Source organism: Dromiciops gliroides, chromosome 1 (assembly GCF_019393635.1).
Source record: "Dromiciops gliroides isolate mDroGli1 chromosome 1, mDroGli1.pri, whole genome shotgun sequence".
NCBI classification, from domain to species: Eukaryota; Metazoa; Chordata; class Mammalia; order Microbiotheria; family Microbiotheriidae; genus Dromiciops; species Dromiciops gliroides.
This window is the reverse complement of record NC_057861.1, coordinates 624,580,418-624,594,198: the sequence shown is the minus strand read 5'-3', so window position 1 is coordinate 624,594,198 and position 13,781 is coordinate 624,580,418. Positions and strand designations below refer to the sequence as shown.

The following is a 13,781-nucleotide window of genomic DNA, read 5'->3' as shown; positions in this document are numbered from 1 at the left end:
TTTTTCTTTTCTTTCTTTTTTTTTTTTTTGTGGGGCAGTGAGGGTTAAGTGACTTGCCCAGGGTCACACAGCTAGAAAGTGTCAAGTGTTTGAGCTGGATTTGAACTCAGGTCCTCCTGAATCCAGGGCAGTGCTTTATCCACTGTGCCACCTAGGTTCCCCTACATCGCCCTTTTTTAATAGCAGCATTGCCAGTAAATAAATATTGATTACCACCTTGGTTGTCTGGAAGTCTAAGCCCTCATAAATGGCTCCTTCGCTCCAGGGCCTATGTCCCAAACTGACCTCTGATGCTTTTGTTTCTTATGAATTAAGGCATTCATCTACATTCCTGACTCTGATAGGGTATATACAGCTTTGAAAACATTATAGAACAAGCACATTGAAAGGGAGCGGAGCTGGAGAGGTTCAGATGGCCACCTCCCCCATTTGGGGATTTTGTGATTAGGGTCTATGCTTGTGACCAGGTTAGCTGGGCACACCTCTGAAGGGTTTGACGTAGCGTCCTCCTGAAAGTTTTTCTGTGTGTGCTATTACAATGTACCAGCTTCTCTCTCACCCCTACCATTAGTACCCTTTTTCCAGTTGTTAAAATCCAAGTAGTGCAGTCCAGGATGTTTCAGATAGTATGCACAGTCTTTAGCAGTGTATCCAAACCAAGGTTAAGACCTTTGTCTAGTAAGTAACTTGCCTCAGGCTTTAACACCATTGTCATTATTTTTATTAAGGAGGAATAATGATTAATGAATTCCTAGATTACTATGTGATGGTGTGTGTGTGTGTGTGTGTGTGTGTGTGTGTGTGTCTGTGTCTGTGTCTGTGTCTGTGTCTGTGTCTGTGTATAGAAAGATATGGGGGGGCAGCTAGATGGCGAAGTGGTAAAGCACTGGCCCTGGATTCAGGAGTACCTGAGTTTCAAATCTGACCTCAGACACTTGACACTTACTAGCTGTGTGACCCTGGGCAAGTCACTTAACCCTCATTGCCCTGAAAAAAAAAAAGAAAGAAAGAAAGATATGGGAGGGGAGGCGAGAGAAACGGAGTTGGGGACAGAAAAGGAGAGCCTGCACCCAAGAGCACAAGCTTGACCAGCACTTTCCTCAACAGAAAGCCTTCTTTGGAAGCCTCCTAATGACATGGTGGGGTCAGGTTTTCAATGGCTGTGCCAGTAGAGCACATGCTTTGGCAGATCCCATCAAACTGAGCAAAGGCTTGTCAGTGGACTCTCATCTGAGAAACCCAGCTTAGCTAAGTTTGGAGGGGCCTATTTTCAAGTGGTTTGTTACCAAGTGATGACTTTTTCAGCCACAACAACTCATGAAGAGCATCTGCTAAGGGCATGGAAGGCTCTGGTCTTCATCATTGGAAGGAGTTGCCTAAACCACTGAGATCTTGGCTCATTGGAAATATTGAAAAAGACAGCCAGCACCTTATAGTTACCCTTTTAAATATGCTCAACCTGTTTCTGGAGACATTTCCAAGAGTATAAATTGAAATATGATAGCCTACAGGCATGCAAATGCAAGACTAAGAAGAGAATGGATGTATTAAGAAAAGCTTGGTAGGCTTCAGAATTGTGGAGTGAAGTAAATGAGAGTTCTTCCCTATTTTTTGTCTATTTAAAAAAATATATTGCCTACAGTTATTTTATTTTATTAGGTTCAAAAGATAGAACCCATGATTTTTAAAAAATAAATTTTGGATCTTAATATTTTATTATTTTCAGTTACATGTAAAGATAGTTTTCAATATTTGTTTTTATAAGATTTCTAGTTCCAAATTTTCTCCCTCCCTCCCTTCCTTCCCCCTTCCCCAAGGCAAAAAGTAATCTGATATAGGTTATATATGTACAATCACATTAATCATTTCTACATTAGTCATGTTGTAAAAGGATGAGAACAAAAGGGAAAAATCTCAAAAACAAAAAGTAGAAGTAGTATGGTTCAATCTGCATTCAGATTCCACAGTTCTTTTTTCTGGATGTGGAGAGCATTTTCCAGCATGAGTCCCTTGGATTTGTATTGGATATCATTGTATTGCTGAGAGGAGCTAAGTCTATCAGAGTTGATCATCACACAGTGTTGCTGTTACTGTATACAATGTTCTCCTGGTTCTGCTCACTTCACTCAACATCAGTCCACTTAAGTCTTTCCAGGTTTTTCTGAAATCTGCCTGCCAAATGGGTCTCATTTTCAGGGAATTCCTCTTTACCTTAAGCTGAAATCTACTTCCCTGTAACTTCCATTCAAGTTTCCTTCTCAAGCTGTCCCACAAGACAAGAGTAGGGACTCAATCTTTCATCTGCAGAAAGCAAAGTAGGTTTTACTCTCCTATGGTATTTATTAATCCAAAGGAAACCTTATTGCAAGGAATTCGAATGAGCAAATTAAAGAAAGCCCAAGCCACCAGAGATCACTTTCCTGTGGGAAAGCCCTTTTATAATCACAATTCTGGGCATGTCTAGCTTTATAAGGGGAAATCAGGGCTAGGAAGTAGTACTTCTTATTTTTATGGGGGAAAGAGCCTTACTTTAAATAGACAAAAAATGGCAAAGAATCAGAAATTGAAGCCCATCAATTGGAGAATGGTTGAACAAGTTGTGGTATATGAATATAATGGAATACTACTGCGCCGTAACAAATGATGAGCAGGCAGATTTCAGAAAAACCTGGAAAGACTTAAGTGGACTGATGCTGAGTGAAGTGAGCAGAACCAGGAGAACATTGTATACAGTAACAGGAACATTGTGTCATGATCAACTCTGATAGACTTAGCTCCTCTCAGCAATACAATGATCTAAGACAATTCCAAGAACTCATGATGGAAAATTCTCTCCACATCCAGAAAAAAAACCTGTGGAATCTGAATGCAGATTGAACCATACTATTTCTACTTTTTTTTTTTTTGAGGTTTTTCCTTTTTGTTCTGATTCTTCTTTCACAACATAACTAACACAGAAATGTACTTAATGTGATTGTACATGTATAACCTATATCAGATTGCTTTCTGCCTTGGGGAGGGGGAAGAGAAGGGAGGGAGGGAGAGAGAAAAATTTGGAACTCAAAATCTTATAAAAACAAATGTTGAAAACTATCTTTATATGTAACTAGAAAAAAAATCATTAAGATTGAAGAAAGAAAAGGAAGGATGTAAGGAAGGAAGAGAGAGAGAGAGAATGAGAGAGAGAAAGACCCATCCAATAATAGAACAACGTTTTCTTACCAAAAAAAAAAGTGATTTCTAAAAAACAAAAACAAAAAAGTATTTTCTTCCTTGCTGGAGGAATTTAAACTGAGGCCAGATGACCACCCACTGGTTAGGGGGTGGCAGAGAAGATCTGAGGTGAAATCCCATCTCTGCCTTTAGTGGCAACCCTGAGCAAGTCAGTTTACATTTTTGAACCTTAGTTTCTCCCTTATGTAAAATGGAGATGTTTATACTACCTGCCTTGTTGGAAAAAGATAAAATGAGCTAAAAATGAGCTTTTTGTAACATGAAGTGCTGTGTCCATGGGCATTATGGAGCTATTGCCATGTGCTGGCAATGCATGCCCCGGGTGAAAGATTTGTCTGGTCTCTCAAATGACTCTCACATTTTAAATCATATAAACCCTTAGCACCATATGACACTTGTTTTTCTAGGACAAGGATTCCTGATCCTACTGTCTTCCCAACCTAGGCAGTCTTCAGTTATCTTGAGGCTGTTGTGGATTTCTCAACAAACAAACAAACAAAACAACAACAACCCCCCCCTCCCAAATCCTCTCAAAACAGAAATAATTTAAATGAACAGATGTTTTAAAAACGTAAACAGACGTCCTGTCGTATTTCAAACTAACAACTGTGGTGTGTCAAATCTCCTTAAATGCTGCCATGTGCTTGTGTGTTCTGCTAAACCTACTCTGTCCTGAGTAGTTATAGTATTAACTCAGATGAGGCCTGACACTGTCTTTGTAGGGACCCTGAATCCTCCTGAAGGACCGCATGGTCCCACGACTCCCACCACTGCGACATAGCCTTGGTGACAAATGGCTTGTCATAAGGAAGCCAGCCCTTTCCCTCAGAAGAGGCCAGGATAGCAGGGACCTCTGATTGAAAAAATATGACCCTCTTTAAAAATAGGAGTGTGTTGAACTACACAGGAAATGATAATACAAAACAGCAGATTTCAAGTTCAGCTGTTTAAAGCACAAATCCAGGGCTCCAAGCTAGGGGGAGGGACTGTCTGTCTGGACAATTTCTGCCCACTGGGACCTGGTAGGAAGCTGGAAATGTAAAAATTGGTGCAAAAATAGGAAACAAGCCTTGAAAATACATTATTTCATTTGAAACTCTGATTCATTCTTACCTGCCACATGTTGTCTCTAAATGGGGGGTCTCTTCAGAGACCTGTGATAATCACCCCAGAGAGGAAGCAGAAATGATCACCTATTCTCCTGGACCTCTAGCAAATACCTCTTACCGAGTGAGACCCAGATTGTAATTAGCTTTATTTTCCCTTGCCTCCTCTGTCTCTGCAGGTTTTCCAGCTTGCTGCCCACTTGGTATACTGGGGCAAGGCCATCATCATCTACCCACTGTGTGAGAACAATGTCTACATGCTGTCTCCCAATGCCAGCGTGTGCCTGTGAGTAGGAACTGGCTCTATTGGCAATTACCAAAGATTGAATCATACCATGGGGGATTTCATTTGGCCAAAAGTGAAGGCACTGGCAACCTCCCCACCTTTTTTTTTTTAAGCTGCAGTTAGAAAGAAAAGCAGTGGGGCACTTGTGTCCTTCTTACCTACTTCCTTTCTGTACGGTTCAGTTGTTTTTGTTCAGTCATTTTTCAGCCATGTCCCAGTCTTTGTGAACTCCATCTAAGGAGTTCTTTCTAGATGAGGAAACTGAGGTAAATGGGGTTAAATGATTTGCCCAGGGTCACGTAGCTAGTAAGTGTCTGAGGCCAGATTGGAACTCAGGAAGATGACTTCAGGCCTGGTGTTCTATCCACTATGCCACCTCAAGTGCTCCATTCTGTTGGAGTGACGAATAAGTCCTTGTATGTTCTAGCCTCCTGACATCAGACAGTGTCTGTGGTCTTGGGGGGTCAGGTTTTGTAGCTAGAGTTGTACTCCTAATATTGTCTTGGATTTAGTCTTCTAATTCCTGGAACTGACAAAGTGCCACCTATTTGCTTCTGGAGTCTTAAGTCTAGAGTGCTTATTAAATCCAGTGGAATGAAGGAGGTGAGGGTGAAGATGGGGAGAATAAACATTTTAGCAAGCAGTTGAACTACTCTATGTCAGGTGCTCTGCAAAAATCTGATTTGATCCTCACAACAACCCTTGGAGGTAGGTGCTATTACTCCCATTTTACAACTGAGGAAACTGAGGTTTAGATTGGCTTAGTGATTTGCCCAGGATCACAGAGCTATTAAGTGTCTGAAGTCAGAACTCAGGTCCTCTTGACTCCAGGCCCAGGGCTCTATCCACTGAACGATTGTTCATCTCTGTAGTCAGATTAGTAAGTCGCCTCATGTAATAACAAACATAAGTGTAAGGGGCTAAAATTCTAGCTACACTGTCTAAAAATTCAATGAGTGGTCACCAATAATTTAGAAGCTTTAGCAAGAATTTAGACTTTTAAGCATTTATTAAGGAGCATAAGAATTTGGTGAAGAGAGAAAGAGGCCTAGATGCAGCTATGTATCTCAGGGAGCCAGCGTCTTCTGCTCCACTCCCCCACTGAGGTCCCGGTGAAAGAGAGAGAGAGAGAGAACCTCGCCCCTTCTTCCTCCCAGAAGCCTCCTGTGAAAACCAGAAACATCCCTCCTCCCCCCCCCCCCCCCGCCCCCCCAGCTCCAAGCTAATTGACTGGTAGCTTTGAGTGACAGTACCCACAAGCAAACGTCACTTACTGACGCCAAGGAACTGACTTTCCAAGCCACATGGCTTGCCCTCAGATGCCTTCTACTCATGGCGGAGCTTTCCTACGGTAATTCTGTAGCAGGTGGCGTTACTCCAATTGTCACATAAGCCTCTTCATTTTTCAGTTCAGTTCAGCAAGTGAAATTAAATAACTATTCTGTGCAAGGCATTGTGCTAGATGGTGGGTATACAGAGATTAAAAAAAAATTAATTAATCCCTTCTCCCAAGGGGCTAATATTGGATCCACTAGAAGGATGGAACATGTATATAGTCTTGTAGTTGTCTTCCTGCCCCACGTCTCTCCACATTCTAGTCCCTCTTCCACTGAGCTGTCTAAATGATCTTCCTGAAGTTCAGGTCTGACCAGGTCCCTGCCCTCCCTCTCCCCCCACCCATTAAACTCCAGTGGCTCCCCATCACTTCCAGCATCAAGTGTAAAAACCTCGGTTTAACATTCAAAGCCTTTTATAACCTGCCCCCCAACATCACCAGCTTTTTTACTCCATACTACCATATGATCCAGTAATATTGGCTTCGTTGTTGTTCCTCAAACAAGATATTACATCTCCCAATTCTAGGCATTTTCACTGCCCCATGCCTGGAATGCTCTTCCTCCTCATCCCTGCCTTCTGCTTCCCTGACTTCCTTCATGTACCAGCTAAAATTCCACCTTATACAGGAAACCTTTCCTGATCCCCCATCATTTTAGTGCCCTTCCTCTGAACTTACCCCCAGTTCATCCTGTTTATAGCTTGTTTGTGCAGTTATTTTCATATTTTCCCCCATTAGACTGTGAGCTCATTGAGAACAAGAGCTTTTTTTTTTGGGGGGGGGGGTGTCTTTTTTGTCTTTTGCCTTTCTTTGTATCTTTAGTGTCTGGCACATACTAGGTCCTTAATAAATGTTTACTGACTGGATGAATGACACAGTAAGTAAGTACAAAGTATATACAAAATACTGCAAAGTCACTGCACCAGGGACAGAACTTTAACAAATGGCAGGATCAGGAAAAGGCTTGTAAAAGAGGAGGGGGAGGGGCAGCTAGGTGGCACAATGGATAGAGTACTGGCCCTGGAGTTAGGAGGACCTGAGTTCAAATTTGGCTTCAGACACTTAACACTTCCTAGCTGTGTGACCCTGGGCAAGTCACTTAACCCCAATTGCCTCACCAAAAAAAAATAAAAATAAAAATAAAAAAGAGGAGGGGGACACCTAAGTTGTGTCTTGAAGGGAGCTAAGTGTGACAGACGGCTGAGATGATGGAATGAATGAAAATGTGGGGAGCCACCTGTGTAAAGGCATGGAGGGTAATGTGGAGTGTCCAGTAGGCCAGTTTGATAGGAGAGTCTATGAAAGGGAATAAAAGAAATGAGACTGGGAACGTAAGTAGGAGCAAGATTGTGGAGGGTGTTAAATGCCCAGCTTCACATCTTATCCAAAAGGCAATTGGGAGCTATCAAAGATTTTTGATTGATTGGAGAGGAGTGTTTTAGGAATATCGTTTTGGCAGCTTTGTGGCAGATAGATTGGCAAAAGGAAAGACTGGAAGCAGGGAGGCTGTTGAATTAGTCTACATGAGAGGTGATGAGGACCTGTGTGAGTGGAGAGGTGATGAATGTGAAAGATTTTATGGATGTAGAAATGCCCAAACTTTACTACTAATTGAATATAGAAGGTGAGAGGAAGAGTAAAAAGTCAAGGGCAACTCCAAGGTTGACTGGAAGAAAGGATGGTAGAAATGGGGAAGTGTGGAGGAGGGTTAGGTTTAGCAGGAAATATCATGAGTTCAGCCTCATTCTATTTAAATATTGAATTTTAAATGCCTGTGGGGTATCCGGGTAGAGAACAGGCAATTTTTTATCTAGATCTGTGATTTCATCCGTGTGGGGAACTTCCTTTACTAAAGTAGAACAGCAACTCTTCTGTACCTTGTAGTCAGAAAGGTGGCCTGCGGCAGAAGGAAGTTAAATGACTTCAGCCCATCACCCCACAGCTGGAATGTGTTGAATAATGACTTATTCAATATCATACAAGAAATTAGTGGTAGAGCTAGGGTTAGAACTCGCATCTCTTGCCTTCTAGCACTGTGCTCCTTCTGCTTCATGAGCTATCTTGCTGGATACAGTCTGCTGAGGGCTTCAAGAAGAGCTGCTCCCCTACTGGTCTAGCTAGCAGATAGGGGAATAGTGCTGGACACCTGCAGACTCCTTCTAGTTGCTGTGTGACCTTGGGCAAGTCCCTTCCTTCTCAGATCCTCAGTTTCCCTATCTGTGACCTACCCAGTAGTGCTCAGAGCAAGAAAGCAGATAATAGATACGTGAAAGTGCTTTGGGAGTACAAAAGTAGTTTAGAATACAAAATGGGGGTATCGCTTTTAATTAACACTAGCATGAAAAAAAAACACCCCATTCCATTCCTTAAAAAAAGCCATAGGAAGGCTTTGTTTCTCACCTCAGCAGACCTCAAAAGATGCCTCTTGAGATTTTTTGTTCACCTGTACAACCATTTACTCTCATCCCAGTATTCCAAGTACTGCTTTCAACACCCAAGCCAGGTGGTTGATTTCCAGGTTGATTTGATTATATCTTCACAGCACTTTTCTTTAAAAGCATCTATAGCCATGTATTGAGAATGCCAACCTTCACATACCAATAGTGAAAAACAGGGTGTGAATTCAAATGTAACAATGCTGTGATCTAGGCAGGAGAGGAGGAGGACTCGTGATTCTAGTGTGTTACCCAACTTGGTGACATAAAAATCACAAACATTTCCTTTTTGATCAGAGTAGACTAGGAAGATACCATAGAACACCCGAATTTCAGTTATAACAGATGATATCTACATGGCACTTCTAAGTGCACTCATGGCTCCCTTGTACATCATGACATTTGATCCCCATAACCTTGTGAGGTAGATGATTCTCATATCTGTTTTATAGGAAAGAGGGATCTGAAGCTCACGGAAGTTAAGCCACTTGCCTGTTGTCTTTTAGCTAGTAAATATCATAGCCGGGGTTTGAGCATAGGATTCTCCTGACTCCCAAGGCCAGTTGCCTCTTCTGTTGTCCTCTGTTGCCTCTAACTCAGCTACTGAAGCACTTGACAAAATTGCTCATGGCTATACTCATGGAAAAGAGGAAGAAATGAAGGCTAGGTAGTAATCCATTCATTCATTCAGTGAGTATTTATTAGGTGCCTGTTATGTGCCACATGCTGTGTTAGGCACTAAGGAAAAGCAAAAGTGAAATAGCCCTTTCCCTCAAAGAGTTTCCATTCCATGGGAGAAACAATCTCCTTAGGAAATTAAATAAAGAATACATGCAAAGTAATTTCTGGGAAGAGGATATTAGCAGCTGGTTGTGGGGACGCACTATTAAAGAATCAGGATGGGCTTTCTGTGGGAGGTAGCTCTTGAGCTGAACTTGGAAAGTAGCTAAGGATTCCGGCATGTGGCTGAGGTGAAAAGTGACTTCCTGGAAAGGCATGGGGTGGAATGCTGGGAAACAGCATGGAGGCTAGGTTGGTTGGAGCATAGAGTGCATGAAGAGTAACGTGCAATAATTCTGCAAAGGTTGGTGGGAGCCAAAGGCTTTAAAAGTCAAAAAGAAAAGTTTGTATTTTATCCTAGAGGCAAGAAAGCCTCTGAAGCTTCTTGAGTGACTTGTTCTGACCCGTGCTTTAAGAATCTCAATTTGTAGACAAAGAGCTGTAGTGTAGAAGATAGAGAGCTATCCTTGAAGTCAGAAGGACCCAGGTTCATATCCTACCTCTGACACATACTGACTAGGAACCCCCCCCCCCGCCCCAATACCTGTCCCAAGTCACTTAACTTCTCAGTGGCTAAAGAACATTATAAGTTGCACATCGGGTTTGGTTTGCATTGGTGGAAGGAGTTCCTTTACCAGGAATTCCCTATACCAGTGAAATCATAGGTTTGGTTCAAAAATCTAAAACCAAACAAAAATGGAATCTAAATCTGATAAGAGTATGGAACTTAGATTAAAGAGGAGAGAGACTCAAGGCTGGAAGACCTATTAAAAGTCTACTGCGGGGGCAGCTAGGTGGCGCAGTGGATAGAGCACCGGCCCTGGATTCAGGAGGACCTGAGTTCAAATCCGGGCTCAGACCCTTGACACTTACCTTGACCCTGGCCAAGTCACTTAACCCCAATTGACCCACCAAAAAAAAAAAAGTCTACTGCAATAGTCCAGATAAGAAATGAAAGATCTGAACTTGACTTGAGCTAAGATGGTTGCTGTATTAGTGGAAAGAAGGGAACAGAAGTGAGATGCATTGTGGCAGCAAACTTGACAAGATATAGCCACAGAGAAAGAAGACTGAGGCAGAGGGAAGAGTTGAGGATGAGTTGAAGGTTAAAATTGTTTGAATAACTACACCCAAAGACTGCTGATAAATATATCAATGTAAGATGGAGAATAGGCTTTAGTATAGAAGTGATACTAAATAAAGTATTTATTAAGCACTTAAAATGGGCAAAGTGGGCAGCCAGGTGGTACAGTAGATAGAGTGCTGGACCTAGAGTCAAGAAGACTTACCTTTCTAAGTTCAAATCTGGCCTCAAACACTTCTTAGCTGTGTGACCCTGGGCAAGTCACTTCACCCTGTTTGCCTCAGTTCCTCATATGTAAAATGAGCTGGAGAAGGAAATGGCAAAGCACTCCAGTATCTTTGCTAAGAAAACCCCAAATGGGGTGATGAAGAGTCAGACACGACTGAAATGATTTAATAAATGTGTAAAGCATGATGCTAAGATTGAAGAGGTAGGCAGCCCCTACATTCAAGGAGCTCACATTCTATTGGAGGAGACGTCATATATAGAAAGTGTTAGCTATAAGTCAGCTGGGAAGGTCCCATGGTCTTTAGGGTATATCAACAAGGCAGATGGTAACTCCTCTTCCTTAATGTCATTTCCACCAATAAAATCCTATCAGTTTCTATTGTTGAACCTTTTGATAGTGTCAAGGACTTTGGTGACAAGAACTTTCTCTTCTGGGTCTTCAGTAAGTATGGCTATAACACTTACAGTAGCAGTTGCCTGGCTGCATCTTCATAGGGGCTGTTTCCCAGGATGATAGTCTGGGGAAAAATGGGCTTGGAAGCCATATCATTCCAAAGGCTCTTGGGTTCAGGACCTTGGGCTGTCTCAAACTAATTCTGAGGGGAGATAGTGGTCAAGATGGTTGTAGCAATCTGAGGTGCCTGACACATGCTACCTCTGGTCTGTCCCTCAGGGTGCTTTCTGCTTCAACTAAGCCAGCTTACCTCACTTTCCTCGGGCATGAAGACATAAAGGACTCACATTATCAAATTTGAGAATGACATGAGTGGGAAAAATGTGTTGATGACACAATCAAGTTCTGACATGAACAATGGACCAAATATAAATTTAGGAAAAATAAACATAGTATTAGCTTTGAATTTAAACAGCCTAACCAACTGCACACATATGGATGGGAGAGATCTAGCATTCATCAGAAGACAATGGGCTTTTTAGTGAGCCATAAACATGTAAGTTAGGAGCTAAAAAAGCTAGTGTGGCTTTAGGTAACATCAGTAGAATTCTAGTGTCCAGCATGAAACAGTAAATAGTCTAGTTGTAATCTTCCCTTGTCAGACCACATCTTGAGTATTGTGTACAGTACTGACGCCCACATTTTAGGTAGGATATTAGTAACCTAGAGTATGTGGAGAGCTTGAAGGAAACTTTGCCATATGGGGATGAACTGAAGGAATGGTGAATATTTATTCTGGAGAAGAGAAAACTTAGGAGGGGATATTATCACTGTCTTCATACATTCTTAAATTAAAAAAAATTTTTTTTTTTGGCGGGGCAGTGAGGGTCAAGTGACTTGCCCAAGGTCACACAGCTAGTAAGTGTCAAGTGTCCGAGGCTAGATTTGAACTCAGGTTCAAGCTGCCCATCTTCATACATTCTAAGAGCTCTCATGTAAGACAAAGATTAGGGGGGCAGCTAAGCTAGGTGGTGCAGTGGATAAAGCACTGGCCCTGGATTCAGGAGGACCTGAGTTCAAATCCAGCCTCAGGCACTTGACACTTACTAGCTGTGTGACCCTGGGCAAGTCACTTAACCCTCATTTGCCCTGCAAAAAAAAGCAAAACAAACAAACAAACCCTATCTTTACATGTAATTGGGAAAAAAAATAAAAGATGGTAAAGAAAAAGAAGAAAAGAGAGGGCAGCCAGGTGGCACAGTGGATAAAGCACTGGCCCTGGATTCAGGAGGACCTGAGTTCAAATGTGATCTCAGACACTTACTAGCTGTGTGACCCTGGGCAAGTCACTTAACCCTCATTGCCCCACGAAAAAAAAGAGAGAGAGAGAAAGAGAGACCAATTTACTATGTCCTTGACCAGAAAAAAACAACACGAGAAGAATGTGTGAAATAAATGTGCCAAGTACACAAGGCTGCATTAGTCTGCATTAACAGGTAGCATAATATCCAGAACAAAAGAGCTTCTGATCCCACTGTATTCTGCTTCTGTCAGACATCTGGATTATTATTGTGTACATTTCTGACAGAGGGACATGGTTGTTTCTTATTTTTGTTTCCAACAGATATTCTCCACTGGCTGATCAGTTTTCTCGGCAGTTTCCTGCTCACGATTTGCCATCTGTTCTTGCCAAATTCTCGTTGCCAGTTTCCTTATCAGAATTCAAGAATCCTCTTGCTCCACCAGTACAGGAGGTAAGTTGTCGGAGAGCATCACTGGGTTTGCCTAAGGGCAGGGGTTAAACAAGGTAACCTTTAAAAACCACTACCCACCCCATTTATCCTTTATGTAACTCCCCTCTTCCCAGTGTTTCAAGTGGGCATGACCTTACATGTTGCCCATATTGTTAGAGTTATGTGACAGAAAATGGATTCATTTTAACTCTTTATTCTCTACTTGCCAGGCAAGGTCTGCCCATGTCATTAGCATTCCAAAAGTCTCCGAGGAGTATGGCTGTGCCCTGGTGTGGATTTTCCAAGTGAGGTTACTTGATTTAGTTATAGTGGGACAAGTTGGTTGGCTTCTCTTTTTCCCCTACCAAAGGGGCCCCTTCTAGGCTAAAATGAGTTGATTTTCTTAACTGGAAACTTCACCCTGGCAAGATGACATCGACCTTTAACTGAGAGGACAAAGCTTGAGTTCAGCCCCTTACTGGGACCTGGGATATTTTCCCATTGATATCAGAAGCAAAGAGAGCTTTGTTTTCACTGGGGCCTAAGGTTCTGAATCTCGAGGCTGTGGCTGCTCCAGCGAGAGATGGGGAATTGCTGTTGGCACTGTACATCCGGCTTTCCTCTTCAGGGCACACGTAGCCTTTAGGAGCTGGAATGGAGCCCTGGTGCTCAGTGAGGTCTGAGAGAAAGCTGGTGAGGAGAGCCGCGTGCCGGGTCCAAGAGTAGCCTGCCAGGCTTTGGCCCCAACAAGTGCCTTCTAGTTCAATCTTTTCCAGTGGATGCCCTGCCCCCATTGGGAGAAACCTTTAAACCAAGAGAGGAGCATAGCAGATAGCCAGTTTTCTATGACTCGCTGTATACTACTAATCCTGGCTTCCATGATGGATGAGTGAAGGAGCATTTATTAAATACTTACTATGTAGCAAGTACTCACCAAGTTCTGGGAAAACAGATACAGGAGTGAGACCATCCTTGTCCCAGATGAGGACCCAGATATCCACCTAGTGAGTGAGGTAGCTGAATAAGGGGGTTTGGGCCTTAGGAAGCACAAGGATGCAGGTAGAACCATAAGGCAGTTGATTCAGTGATTGTTTCCAGAACAAGAGATGGAAGGAAAGGGCACAGGGTGGGGGGGACGGGGGCGGGAAGGGGCACGTAGATGGCG

General features: G+C 42.6%; 1 protein-coding gene across 1 annotated transcript in view; it reads left to right on the top strand.

The window, feature by feature from the left end:
• The window catches only part of NPRL3 (NPR3 like, GATOR1 complex subunit), an 89,243-nt gene that overhangs the window by 61,756 nt on the left and 13,706 nt on the right, over positions 1 to 13,781 (top strand). The window contains 2 exon segments of the mRNA XM_043962860.1: positions 4,520 to 4,626; positions 12,508 to 12,637. Coding sequence (XP_043818795.1) covers positions 4,520 to 4,626; positions 12,508 to 12,637 — 237 coding nt within the window.